The sequence below is a fragment of the Cibotium barometz genome, chromosome 46, assembly GCF_041138505.1.
Source record: "Cibotium barometz isolate CiBa-2024 chromosome 46, ASM4113850v1, whole genome shotgun sequence".
In the NCBI taxonomy this organism is placed as follows: Eukaryota; Viridiplantae; Streptophyta; class Polypodiopsida; order Cyatheales; family Cibotiaceae; genus Cibotium; species Cibotium barometz.
In genome coordinates this window covers 27756874-27770655 of record NC_141091.1, presented here as the reverse complement: position 1 = coordinate 27770655, position 13782 = coordinate 27756874, and the positions used below count along the sequence as shown (strand labels likewise).

Below are 13782 nucleotides of genomic sequence, written 5' to 3'. Positions count from 1 at the left end.
GGGAATTCCTCTTTTATCATAAAATAAATTTATTTAAAATTCATCTTTTCTTTAATAAAAATATCCATTATTTCAAATATGCCAAGAATTTCACTTTTACCATTTTAAATGATTGAATTCCAAATGTCATGGAAATTCCTCTTTTATCATTTAAATTTTCTCATACATAAAATAAATTTATCTAAAATTTCTCTTTAAATAAAAAATATTCATTATTTTAATATACCAAAATTTTTCTTTTTCCTTTTAATTACATGGATCTCCATTATCGTGGGAATTCATCTTTTTGCATAAAAATAAAATTACCAAAAACTCCTCTTTTCTTTAATTAATTAATTATGCATAAATACTAAAAATTAATTTCCCATGAATATGATGAAAATCATTCTTTTAGCATAGGATGACCATAGCTTTGCTGCTGCTATTACTGATAATTTTCACTTTTTCTAAAAAGATTAATACTTTGTAATACAATAAGGATAGAAGAACTGTCCTTAATCTTAAATCCAAATTATGGAATTAAATCATAAATTTACCATAATTTTGTTAACATAAAAGCATAAAAGCCATTTTCTTAACCTCTAGCTTAACAAGCTTAGAGATTGATTTTGAATTAATAATTTATTAATGAGAAGCATTCATTTGCTAAAGAATTAGTCATAGGAATGACTATTCTTTTGGGAGAGAGAGAGATATACATAAAAAGCAATCTAATTAAGCTGCTAATTAGCATACGCTATATGCTAGTAAGCACACAATATAAATTAGGTAGTTAGTATACAGTTAACATATACTGTGCGAGTTAGCATACAGTATATGCTAGTTAGCCTATACTATATACTAGTTAGCATACTTTATATGCTAGTTAGGATACACTGTGTGCTAGTTAGCATACGCTTTATGCTAGCTAGCACACACGTTATAGAAGCTTGTTAGTACACAATTAGCATATACTGTGGTAGTAGTAAGCATACACAAGATACAAAATAGAATAAAAGACCATGATGCTCATGTCAAAAACCGAATGGCATGCTGTTATAGATTGCTTCATAATCTTCGGGGGTGATTGTGTACATTTGCCTTCTCTTTTGCATGTGTTTCATGGGTATCTTGATACAACGTACAAGATTTGAAAGTATGTGAACAACAGGTTGACTGTAGTCTAGTTTGAAGGTGTATGCATCCACTTGCTTGTAATACAGTCCTTGCACGACATAAGAGCCTTTGTCAATTACATTGTTCCACTCATCAATGTAACCCTGTTTTGCCTTTTCTTTTACTGCAATGCACTTTACCAAGTAAAAGTCTACATTCTCATCATTGGTTGTAGCATCCGGATTCACTGCAAAAGTGTCACCAACACACAAAGCACTACTTAATGCATCATGGTGGCCTTCATACACGAATTTTTCATATCCAATGATCTGTCCTTCAAGGGCATCATCAGTTGGAGTGTCTTCTTCATCCTCAACTTCATCAGACAATGGCATCAGAATGTGATAATCCCAAGGCTGCACATGAGATTTGTTAGTGCAGCGATTCCAACTATGGTTCATGCATGCATCACAAAAGCATGCCAATGGTCTTGTGGCAATGGCAGTTGCATATCCTGCCAGTTGTGACCGCGAAAAGCATGCAAGGTGCGAGACTTCTCAACCGTGGCACAATTCCATTTAACCTCCCTGTTTACATCACCTACTTTGATCTCCCAAAACACACGGGCACATTCCCTTTCTTTTAGAGGATATGATGCAGCTGCTCCCTTTGATAGGTTGGCTTGGCAATAGGCAACCACATCTACAGCACACTTTAAAGTGGCCCCATTAGGCTTCAGCTGTTCATTTGTCAATGATCTTTTAACAACTGCGCTTGCACCGTCATGCTCTCCCTTTTGCCATGTCCTGATCTCCAAAGAAGAACCAGCTCATCTCCATTCCTGTCAGTCCAGCATACCTTGCAACAAAATAGAAAGGCCTAGCAGCCTTAAACTGTGAGGCAACACCATCTGACCAGACCCAGTGATGTTTTGGAGTGACACCTTCTCTCTGTAACTAGCCACAATGCAGCATAAAACAATGTTGGACAAACAATGTGTCACTTTGTCATCTGATATGAAGAAGTGGATTTTCTTGACTACTTCCCCTTCCCTACGGTAGTATGTTATGTGCACAAAAATAGTTACTTGACTTGAGTGCCAATGCATGGATTGAATCTCATTTTACTCCTTGAATGCATAGTTTTCTGCAAAGTCTACAACCGACACAACCACATCGTCAGGAAATCTAAGAATACAATCCTTGAACTGTTGTGCTTGCCATCGAGCGATATAGTTATGTTTGATAAAAACCTTTAGCTTGGTCTGTAAGAGTTGAAGAAACTCCCAGCACTGCATTTCTTTAGTCACAAGATCTTTTCTCTTTTTTTTGTCTCCGTGCTTATCTATTGCCTCCACATATGCAAACAATTTTACAAAGATATTCTTACCTGGTCTTTGTGTCTCTAAGCAGCATGTTTCTAGCTTTTTCACACCACATTTCTTACATTCGCCCATCAAACACTCACTATTGTGGTAACCAGCATCTATCTGCTTCGGGCAGAGAATTGACTCCCATAGATGTGTGACACCTTTGAAAGTTTGACATAAAGCCATGCAACCCCTGCTAGTTTCATCACCTCTAACGCAAACGCTGCATGTACATCTGCATTGGGCTCCATGTAGTCCGAATGACTGAGACCGCATATGGTTAACTATGTCCTTTAAAAAGGACATCTGCACATGATATTCGCACCAGCATGTGTATCTATCTTTCAGCCGCCGTACAAAAAATGGCTTCATCATCTCAAACATTCTCATACCTATTTTGCAATCTGGATGCTTTTCTTTGAATCTGTAGAAGAGCTCAACCTGCAATTATGAGAGTTAGAAGGCGGTTATTATGCTAGTTATGCTAATTAGTATACAGGCCATGCACGGAAGCATACTGTATGTAACCAACACTTACAGTATGCTAACTAGCACTTACAGTATGCTTCCATGCATGTGCAGTATGTTAACTAGCACTCACAGTATGCTAACTAGCACTTGCAGAATGCTAACTAGCACTGACAGTATGCTAACTAACACATTCAATAGGCTAATTGGTACATTCAGTATGCTAAGTAGCACATTCAGTTAGCTAATTGGTACATTCAGTGTGCTAACTAGCACAAACAGTGCTAAACTAGCACAAACAGTATGCTAACAAGAACATTCATTATGCTAACTAGCACATTCAGTATGCTAAGTAGCACTTACAGTATGCTAACCAGCACTTAAAGTATGCTAATTAGCACTCACAGTATGCTAATAAGCACATACAGAGTGCTAACTATCACTAATCATATGCTAACTAGCACTTATAGTATGCTAAGATGCACCTACATTATGCTAACTAGCACCTTGAGTATGCTAACTAGCACTTAGAATATGCTAACTAGCACTTAGAATATGCTAACTAGCACTTACAGTATGCTAATCAGCACCTACCATATGCGAACTAGCACTCACAGCATGCTTACTATTACATGCTAACTAGCATGTAGAGTGTGCTAATCAGCACATAGAGTATGCTAACTAGCATACACAGTCTGCTAACTAGCATTTACAGTGTGCCTCCAGGTATGGCTTGTATACTAACTAGCATGTAGAGTGTGCTAATTAGCACATAGAGTATGCTAACTAGCATACACAGTCTGCTAACTAGCATTTACAGTGTGCCTCCAGGTATGGCTTGTATACTAATTAGCATTACTAATATGATAAATAACGCACTCTGTAAGGTGATCAACATATTGAAGATTTGAACTAGCATATACAGTATAGCATGTTCTAGCATGTAGAGTGTGCTAATTAGCACATAGAGTATGCTAACTAGCATACACAGTCTGCTAACTAGCATTTACAGTGTGCCTCCAGGTATGGCTTGTATACTAATTAGCATTACTAATATGATAAATAACACACTCTGTAAGGTGATCAACATATTGAAGATTTGAACTAGCATATACAGTATAGCATGTTCTAGCTAGAATAAACCATAAACAACCACAGTGTAAATAACAACCAGTATGCTAACTGTAAAGTTTCACATGCTTTTTAGTGTACTCGAATAATGGTGCTTTGGTTAAATCAATTACCTGAGGTTCTTCAAGGAGGTGTACAGGGTGCTTTATGTAATTTTTTCTCCCCATCCTCTTTCGACAAACATCTTTTTTGTTAGGGGATACACGTGTCTCATCCCTCCAAAATGTGTAAACCAGCTCTTTCATTTCATCTGTGATTGTGCTACGACGGGCATGTTTTTGACATGCAACCAATGAAAACATTCCACCGTCAACATTCGATGTCACCCGCAATTTAGCCTTGTACAAGGATCGACGCGGAACTTTAAGGAGTCTCGAGACTTTTGACATTTGCATGTTCTCCTTTGAATTCAACATCATCGACAATGTTGTATGCTTCAAATACAACTCCTCATTACAGCTTGGCTGCTTTACAAGCGCCAAGGTGTTACGAACATTGCACATGATTGCACTTTGAATAGTAGACTCCTCTGGACACACTGCTTGCACGACAGGATGATGAGATACTAGATTCCAAATTTCTTGCTTGTCTTCTGTACTAATTCCTTCAGTCCTCCTCTTGAAGAGTGCCACAATCTCAGACGAGATTTTCTTCTTCTTTTCCTCCTCAAAGGCAAGCTCTCGAACCTGAACTTAAGTTTTTTCTTCTCTCGTTGTTTCCTCTTTCTTTTTCTCTCATAATCCCTAATGGCAGTACAAGTTGGGTCCTCCAAGTTCGGATTCATTGTCTGTAAAGGATCCCTTCTGCTACCTTCATCTGCTGCCCTTGAACGTGCAAGTAAACCTACCAGATCAGATTGCAAGGTATGGTTCGCCATAACTCTATGAGATGGGAAGGAAGTGGGCTACACGGAGAGAATGCGAGGCAAAGGGAGAGGGTGAGACTATTTGAGAAGCATCACAGAGAGAGAGAGAGAGAGAGAGAGAGAGAGAGAGAGAGAGAGAGAGAGAGAGAGAGCTTGGCTTACACAGATCATTGAGAACCTCGAGAGAGCGAGCGAGAGAGAGAGACACAGAGACAGAAAGATAGATAGAGAGAGAGAGAGAGAGAGAGAGAGAGAGAGAGAGAGAGAGAGCGCTCATCCACTACACCATGACTTCAGTAACTGAAAAGATGCTACATTTGAATTTGGCGCCGAGTAAATTTAACATTAATTATGGAAAGTTTATTTCAAAATGGACATATTCTTGGCTCTCGAATGTATGCTAACAAGCACTACTAACTAGCATTGTCCAGGACAGCATTTTTTGTGCACGTTAACATGCTTCTACCCATTTACTTTAAAATTTTAGGCCATTTCTACTACTGTTTCATAAGTTTACAACAGCGCTCTGCTACCAGCTGTGAGATCCCACTGCCCCCTCTGCGCACCGGATTCCCGATTGCTAGCAGTGAAAGTAGCTTCTTCTTGCGTGGGCAGGGTTTCCCACTCGGGGCCTCGCCCTCGAATGTCCGGATACAAGACTAATCTGGTGGTCATTCCGAAACCGAAACTGGGAAAATTTTCATTGCCCAAAAAACAGGGACGATTCCACCTTTTTGATTTCCTTAACGAATTTTCTAACGGGGTCAAGAGACTAAACTAACCTTCACCTAAATTAAACCAGATAGAAGGAAAACTATTACAGACTTAACGTGAAGAAATCAATGCTTTTTTCCTAACTAAATCAGGCACAGCCGTTGATCTATTCATTTGAGAAGTCTTCAGGTTTTTATTTAACTACTCGAGTTCTAAGCGTAGTCCTATTAATCAATTTCAATATTAAAACTCTACTAATTCCAGCCTAACCCCATCCGGCCCATGGGTTAGCCACCGCCCAACCACTGGAATTGGTAGAGCCAGACAATTACTCACCCACCCATAATTGAATGCCTTTCTTAACTTTTGCTTTCGAATACAGATACGCACACACTTCTCTTTAAACTTTAACTTATAAAACAGTTATTGATTACAGATGTCATAACTCAAAATTTCCATCCAATCCTTATTTCTAAAAAAAAACAGTATCACTCTGGACTCTCCGTTGAGACCAACCGGTCAGCCGAGATCCAGTAACAGAATATAATAATCATTGGTCCATCATACAATATCTTCCACGACATACGCATGAGTGTCCTAGGCCTGCGAGCCCATGCATTGCCTAGTCAGAACCCTCTAGGATCCTACGCATGGGTGTCCTAGGCACTGCGAGTCTGTGCATTGCCTGGTCAGAACCCTCCAGGATCCTCGTTAGGTGTCCTGGCACTTCACTCAAGGGGGGCGCTTCGTCGGGCCCTCATCAATCGTATCAGAAGCGCACCATTTTAACCGTACCGAGGCTGGTCAAGACACGGGCAGGCTTTGCCGCGTGAGCTATCCTTTGAACACTCCCCACCAGTTGTTGTAACCAAACTTCCCTTAGAAAAACACATATACCAAATTCTCCCGCAGCATTCTAGCGTAAGACATTCCTTTAAGAAAACAGGGTTTCTATGCAAGTTTTCAGTTTGATTTTCTTTTTAATACAATGAGTATATCTTAAATCAGTATTCCCAAAACTTCATGATCATAATACTGAATTTCAAAACAGAATTCCTCGAATTTCGTAACCTTGATCCTCAGATCAGTTCGAAGGGTCTTATCTTAGTTTCAGGTTTGGTGGGAGATTTGAGTGTATTTTCCTGAACTGGTCACATCGTCTTTCCTCCAATTTGACGAAAGAGTTTTTGGTCTTGGTCATAGTCTGATTCAGGGTTCAAGTCTGATAAGGTTTTTCTTCCTGATCTATTTTTCTCAAAAAGGGGGTGATATTTCAGTTACTATTTTATTGAATTTCATTTAATTGAATATTTTACTATTTTTCTCAAAAAGAGGGTGATATTTCAGTTACTATTTTACTAAATTTTATTTAATTGAATATTTACTTAACCCATTTCTAAATTAATCATGAATTCTGATGAGGAATAAATTAATCATTTATCTAAATATTTCAACTTCGATAGATTTCCTGAATTTTCTCTTTACAATCCGAGTGATATAAAACGATAGAAATTTCTCTCTCAGAGTATTTACTTATTCATTTATCAAATATTCATGGAAATTAAACATAGAATTAAAGAGAATCTAATTTTGATATAAAATTTCTTTATGCATCTATTTATGCATAAAATCCAACTTTAATGGAAATAACACTTTTACATAAAAGAAAAAATCTTTTTTTGCATCTATTCATGCAAAAAATAATAATAGGAATAACTCTTTTAAAATAAAAAGAATTTCTTTATGCATCTTTTTATGCATAGAAATTAAATTTAATAAAAATAACACTTTTATAATAAAAATTTTCATTATGCATCTTTCCATGCATAGAAATTGAATTCAATGAAAATAACACTTTTATAATAAAACCAGGCCAAAAGAAGCTTTTCTTTACAAACATGTAGGTTTTGATGAAACCTGGATGTCCTACAAATAAGGCTATCATGGGCTTCATTCAGAATTTGACTTTTAGTTCCCTCATCAGTGGGAATGCATAACCTGCTATTGTAATACATAATTCCATCATCCAGGCTGTACCCTTGCACTCGATTCAACTCGTGAGGAGTTTTGCTTTCCTACATAAGTAGGGTAGCAATAGGGCCAAAGAATCTATCCTGCATGATCTCTCTTGCTTCATTGATCAATGGATTTGACACCACTGTGATTGCAAGCAAGGAGGCTTTTCTCTCCTGAGGGCATTTGCTACCACATTTTCTTTGCCTAGGCGGTACTTGATTTTAAAATCAAATTCCTGCAGGGTCTGCATCCACCTTCTTTGGCACATGTTAAGATCCTTCTGAGTGAAGATCCACTTTAAGCTCTGATGATCTGTCACATCAAAGTGAATCTTTGACTCAGTAGTAGGTAATGTCTCCACAACTTTAGGGCATATACTACTGAAAGTAGCTCCAGGTCGTGGACAGCATAATTTCTCTCATGCGTTCTGAGTTTTCCGGATTCATAAGCCACTACATGACCTTCCTGCACATGAGTGCACCTCCCAACAGGGCAAAACAACTGGCATCAGTTATTACTACCTCAAAGGGTAGAGAGAAATCATGCAATTTTAGAACGGGATTGGTTACCAAGGCAGTCTTCAGCTTATCAAAAGCGCTCTAACACCTGGCAGACCATTGAAACGGGGTATTCTTCTTGAGAAGATTAGTCAGGGGGAAAGCTATGAGAGCATACTTAGGTATAAAAATTCTATACCAACCATTCAGGTATCTTTGGTTTAGGCCAATCTATGACTGCTTGGACTTTTGTGAAATCTAGAGAAATTCCGTCTTTGGATACCAAAAAGCCCAAGTATTCAACATGGTCGACAGAGAAAGTGCATTTGCTCTTTTTAGCAAAGAGTTGGTGCATCCTTAGAATCTCAAGAACTTTTCGGGCGTGAGCTTCATGGTCAGCTGCATTCTTTGATGAGTAAATCAGAATATCATCAAAGAAAACAAGAACAAAATCATCCAAGTATTCTCTGAGAATGTCCTGCATTAGGCGATTGAATGTAGCTGGGGCATTTGTCAATCCAAACGGCATGATTGTAAATTCATAGTGCCCATATCGAGTATTGATGGCTGTCTTCGAGATATCTTGCTCATTAATCCTGATCTGATAATACCCTGATTTGAAGATCTAGGCTCCACTTAGCCTGTCCAGAAGCTCATCGATCCTGGGGGGGATAGGATACTTATTCTTAACTGTCAGCTGATTGAGACCTATGTAATCCACACAGAGTCTTAGCGTTCCATCTTTCTTTTTCTGAAAGAGAACTGGGGCTCCCCAAGGTGAAACACTGGGTCTTACAATCCCTTGTTCTAACAGCTGCCTAAGTTGTTCCTTGAGTTCAATGGCTTCAGGGACTGGCATTCTATACGTGCGCTGGGCTACTGGCTGACACAATAAGCTCTTTGCCTGACTACAACTTGCACCCAGCTGCCTCCAAATTGACTATCCCTAACCAACCAACTATGTTGATACAACTGATGCAAGTATCCTCTCCTCTGCATCAGTTGGCACCTCTAGAGCCTCAAAACACTTAAACCAAGCTAGAACCCCACCTAATAATCACATAGTTGACTCATAGCAGCTGCTGCCATAGAAACCCATCAGACCACTAGGCCTTCTGAATGACTGTTGTGAGACAGATGACCTCTTACAGACCTCCAACCATCAGCTGAGACTCAGGATCACCTCCCCCCAACTCAAACAAGTCAAATCAAGGTCCCTACACCACCTGCTGATTATTCTGATGTATAACTGACTAAGGCTAACTCTTACACAAGCTAACTGACCCAACTCAGACTCAACCAAGGTCAGCTCTTCATTCACATATTTTCCTTCGATTGAATTCTATCCCAACAACATTAATAGAACCAAAACAAACAAGAGAACTCTTCAATTTCCACACAACCTGACCTTCTTTGAATTTAAAGAAAACTATGCCACTCTCAACAAATCGTGAGAGTTGGAGATTTAACAGATGAGAGAGAAAAACAACAAGAGATCTAGGGAACCCCACACAATTATCCTCAACTGTAAGATTCCTCTCTCCAGCTTTTGAGGAGTAAAGATATAAGAACCTCCCCTTATGTTCATGAAATTATTTCCCTCTCTGAAATAGGAGAAAGATCTTGTTTTACCTAGTTTTGGCCTAGAGAGAGATAACCCAAAATTGAGATATCTTTGGATATAAAAATCCTCCTAGTGTCTAAAATGGATTCCCCTGAAACAAAAGTTCAAAATGAACTTTCCAATGTGCATTTGGAATTAATTGAAAATGTGTATAAGAGACCTTAGCCTGAGGGTCTACATTTTCAGAAATTTTTGGATTCCAATGGGCCAATTAGATTAATCCAAGTGTTGGGATGAGATAAATCCAAGAGAATAAAAGAAAATACCCAAAAATGAGTAAATACTCACATGAGATGAAGAGTTGACTGAGTACAAGGTTTATTAGTTGAAAATTATGAGATGTTACTAAAAAAATGAGATATTTTGGGATAATGATACATTTTTGACACCTTGGTAAGGAGAGGGAGACTCTTGAGGTAGGCGCCTATTTGACATGTGTGGAAGGGTTTTTAATTCAAAAAAATTGTGATCTTTTTATCTCTCCTCTCTCCTGGATCAAACCAAATAAAAAAGGGAGCCAAACTGGTCCAAATCTTGTCCAAATTGAGTCAAACTGAACATGGAAAATTCTAGAACCCAGTTGGACTTGGTTAATACCCTCCTTCACCTATAAATAGACCCTCATTCATTTGTAAAAATATATGGGAGCTATACTATGCCAGTATAATATCAAAATAATCATATTTTCTACTATCCCTTAAATTTTCATCTCTCTTGGGAGCTTGGAGCTCTCTCTCTCTCTACAACAACTCTTGGAGTTGGTCTTCTCCTCTTGGTGGACCAATTGATTGGTCGTGGGCTTCATTGCTAATAGAGAATCAAGCCAAACTTGGAGGTAAAATCAAATTTTATGGTTTTTTCCAATTTATCTCAATGACTTTCTTCTTCTCAACCCCTCTCAAGCTTGAGAAGATTTCTAAATAATTGTTTTAATTCAAATCAAGCTTTCCCTTAAAGTCTTAATGCTTAATTAAGAGAAAGTTAATCTTTATGCTTATTTTTTGTAATGCTTTCTTTAAGTAAATCTCTCTCTCTAAAAGAATAGCCATCTTTATGGCTAAATCCCTTGAAAAAGTATGCTTCTCAATGATAGTCTCTTAATTCAAAGCTAAACTCTAGGCTTGATAAGCTGGATGTGAATGGATGAGATGTGATGTGAATGGATGAGATGTGATGTGAATGGATGTGATGTGATGTGATGTGGGTATGGGTAGATGTAAATGGATGAGATGTGATGATAGATGTGATGAGATGTGGATAGATGTGGATAGATGTGATGAGATGTAATATGATGTCATTGGATGAGAATGGATGAAAACGATGGGAATACATATGACTGGATGTGGAATAAGCAATGTGAAATGATGTGGAACAATGTGGAAAGATGAGAGTTCGTTAGAAACTATATTTATGACCTGTTTTTAAATGATTGTTTTATGTCAAGAATGCTCGGGAAGCATTTTGACCATCTTGTGTGAATGAGGTCGTGAAGACCTAAGTGATAAAGTTGCAATAGCTGACGGAGAGTCAACGGAGGACGTCTCGTGTAGCACGGTCGGTCGAGGTCTTGACAGCCTCGGTTCGATTTAAATGGTAAGCTTCTGGTACGGTGGATGAGGGACCATGGAAGCGGCCTATGAGTGAAGCGCTAGGTGACCTATGAAGGAGCCTAGAGGGTGTTGACCATACGGTGCTCGGGCTATGGGTCGCCGAAGATACCCACACGTGTGTCGAGGAAGAAAATGGAACAAAGAATTAGAGTTGTTTTCTGAACTCGGGCATGGATCTGGTTGATTGTCCTTGTTGGTCCTCAATGGATGAGTCCATGGCTCTTTTATATGGATCTGTTGGTTGATCTTGCTGATCTTCAATGGAGAGTCCATCTGGATTTTCTTAAGTGAATATATTTCCGGGAACTATGAGCTAAGAACTATTGAAAAGGCCCTTGAGTGAATAGGTGGTGAGCGTTCTGGTTGCCAAGGATGCCATAGGTACATCGATGAAGGAATGATTAGAAATTAGAATATAAGTTGGATAAGCTGGATATTTTGGAGGATTATGATCAGTGATACTATGGTTTCATTAAAAGATTGTTTTAAAGACAGCTCAATCTGTGAAACAAGCAATTTCATATTAGGTGTGTAAGTGGTGTGACTATCTTGAAGTTTGCTTGAAGCGCTGGCTAGGGGGCCTGGGAACTCTTTTCCCTGGTACCCGGGGGGTAAAACATAACCAAATTTCTAAATGGATCCTATCACTACAGTGGTTGGGCGATTGGCTAACCCATGGGATTAGATGGGGTTAGGCGACTAGACTGACGGATCCCTAAAATGAGACTCAATTATGTTAAGTTATGATAGTTGAAGTAAATCCCGGATAACCCTTGTTCTATGGAAAAGAATCAACGGCGGATGTGCCTCTTGATGAGGAAAAAAGTGTTGGACTCTATGATCCAAGTCCAAGTCTTTTCCTTGATCTGACCATGAGACTTATAGGTTCAGACGGATCAGTTTGGTTAGTGATGACCTTGACTACATTAGAATAACATTATCCTGGAGGAATCGCCTATGTCTTCTAGGCGAGGGAAGTTTTTCCGGGTTCCGAGAGGGATTTGTCTCTTGTCCGGATATCCGTGGGTGAGGCCCTGAGTGAGAGGCTCTGCCCTGCGCAAGAAGTGCTACTTCCGCTGCTAGCACCCCTGAATTCGTTGCGCGGAGGGGACAGGGATCTTTCATCAACAGAAACCAAGATTAAATTCTTGACTCTATCAAGATCAATGATAACAATAAGATCTGCAGAGCAACAACTTGTAGACATCAACCATCCAATACAACTGGGAATTGTTTAAGCAATCCTTGATCTAATCCAAGTTCCAAAAGTGATGCAACTTCAAAGATTTTGGGACACCACCTTCCAAACAAAACTCTCTATCACCTCTACAATCCTTGTTTTGGAAAGATCTAAGCCTCCTCTAGCAATCCCCACATCACCTTCTTCGCATAATAAACCAACTGATTTCCAATAAGCTACATAGTAAACTTCCCAACATAAAAACTCGCTTCTCTCGCCACTCCCTTCTTCAAAGAAAACAAAGCTCTCACACAATAGAGCTTTCTCTCCTTCTCTCCTCTTCACGCAATTGCTATCTCCATGCACACCTCAACTATTCTACCTATCCTAGTTGGCTATTCTCCATGCAACAATCCTCCCTCCACTCAATAGTAGTTAATAAACGACTAGTTTACTAATGCGTAGATGACCATGCAACAAATCCCCTCCCTCCTACAGTTCCTAACCATACCCGATTTGTTTTTTCTTCTCTTAGGGCTGGGGTGGACACCTCCATTTTGAACATACCCCTTTGGGCCACATAAAATCCTATCAAACGGTACCAAAATCGCATCCTTGTTGTTTATGCTCAATGTATTCAAAACAAAATCAATGATGAAACATGCTTACCTTAAGTTAGAGTTCCCTCTAAAAAAACCATCTAGTTGCATGGCCTGCCTTGGCTAGCCACAACATGTTACCTTAAGAGATGTGGACCTCATTCCCTTGCACCATTCACCAGCAAACAACCATTACTTGCCGATAAATAATTCCCAATCTATGATCGTCGGTTGTTTTGAAGTGAAGTTCCCAATTAGCTCCAAACCTATGCCCTGGACCTTTGCAAATGCACCCTCAAACATCAAATCCAAAAGGGTGTGGAGACCCAAAGCCATGCCTCTAAGTCCAAAGCTTAAGTAGTGCCTCTAGGAATGGAGAGTAGTGGCTTCCCCCCAACTCATGTGCCGACATGTCAATACCATCTTCAAAAAATTTGGAAGAGCTCACGGACTCTGAGTAGCAAGAGGCAACACCTTACCCATGCGCAGTGGCCCTACCCATCCCTATTGCCATGTCAACAAAGAAGAGCCGCCCATGGTGTCAAACCCCAAAGAGAATCATGCACACACTTTTGCGGCACTATTGAGCAAACCCCCAAGACTCAAGAAGATCA

The 13782-nt window shown here is 39.2% G+C and overlaps 1 protein-coding gene across 1 annotated transcript; it reads right to left on the bottom strand.

The window, feature by feature from the left end:
• Nucleotides 1-1013: 1013 nt before the first annotated feature.
• On the bottom strand, nt 1014-1556 carry LOC147612086 (uncharacterized). The gene has a single exon (XM_086784264.1). It carries the CDS (start codon nt 1554-1556, stop codon nt 1014-1016), a length of 543 nt encoding a protein of 180 aa, XP_086640390.1.
• Between the last annotated feature and the right edge of the window lie 12226 nt (nt 1557-13782).

Excerpts from the sequence above, each read along its gene's own strand:
- LOC147612086 (XM_086784264.1), bottom strand. The coding sequence starts at position 1,556 with ATGAACCATAGTTGGAATCGCTGCACTAACAAATCTCATGTGCAGCCT.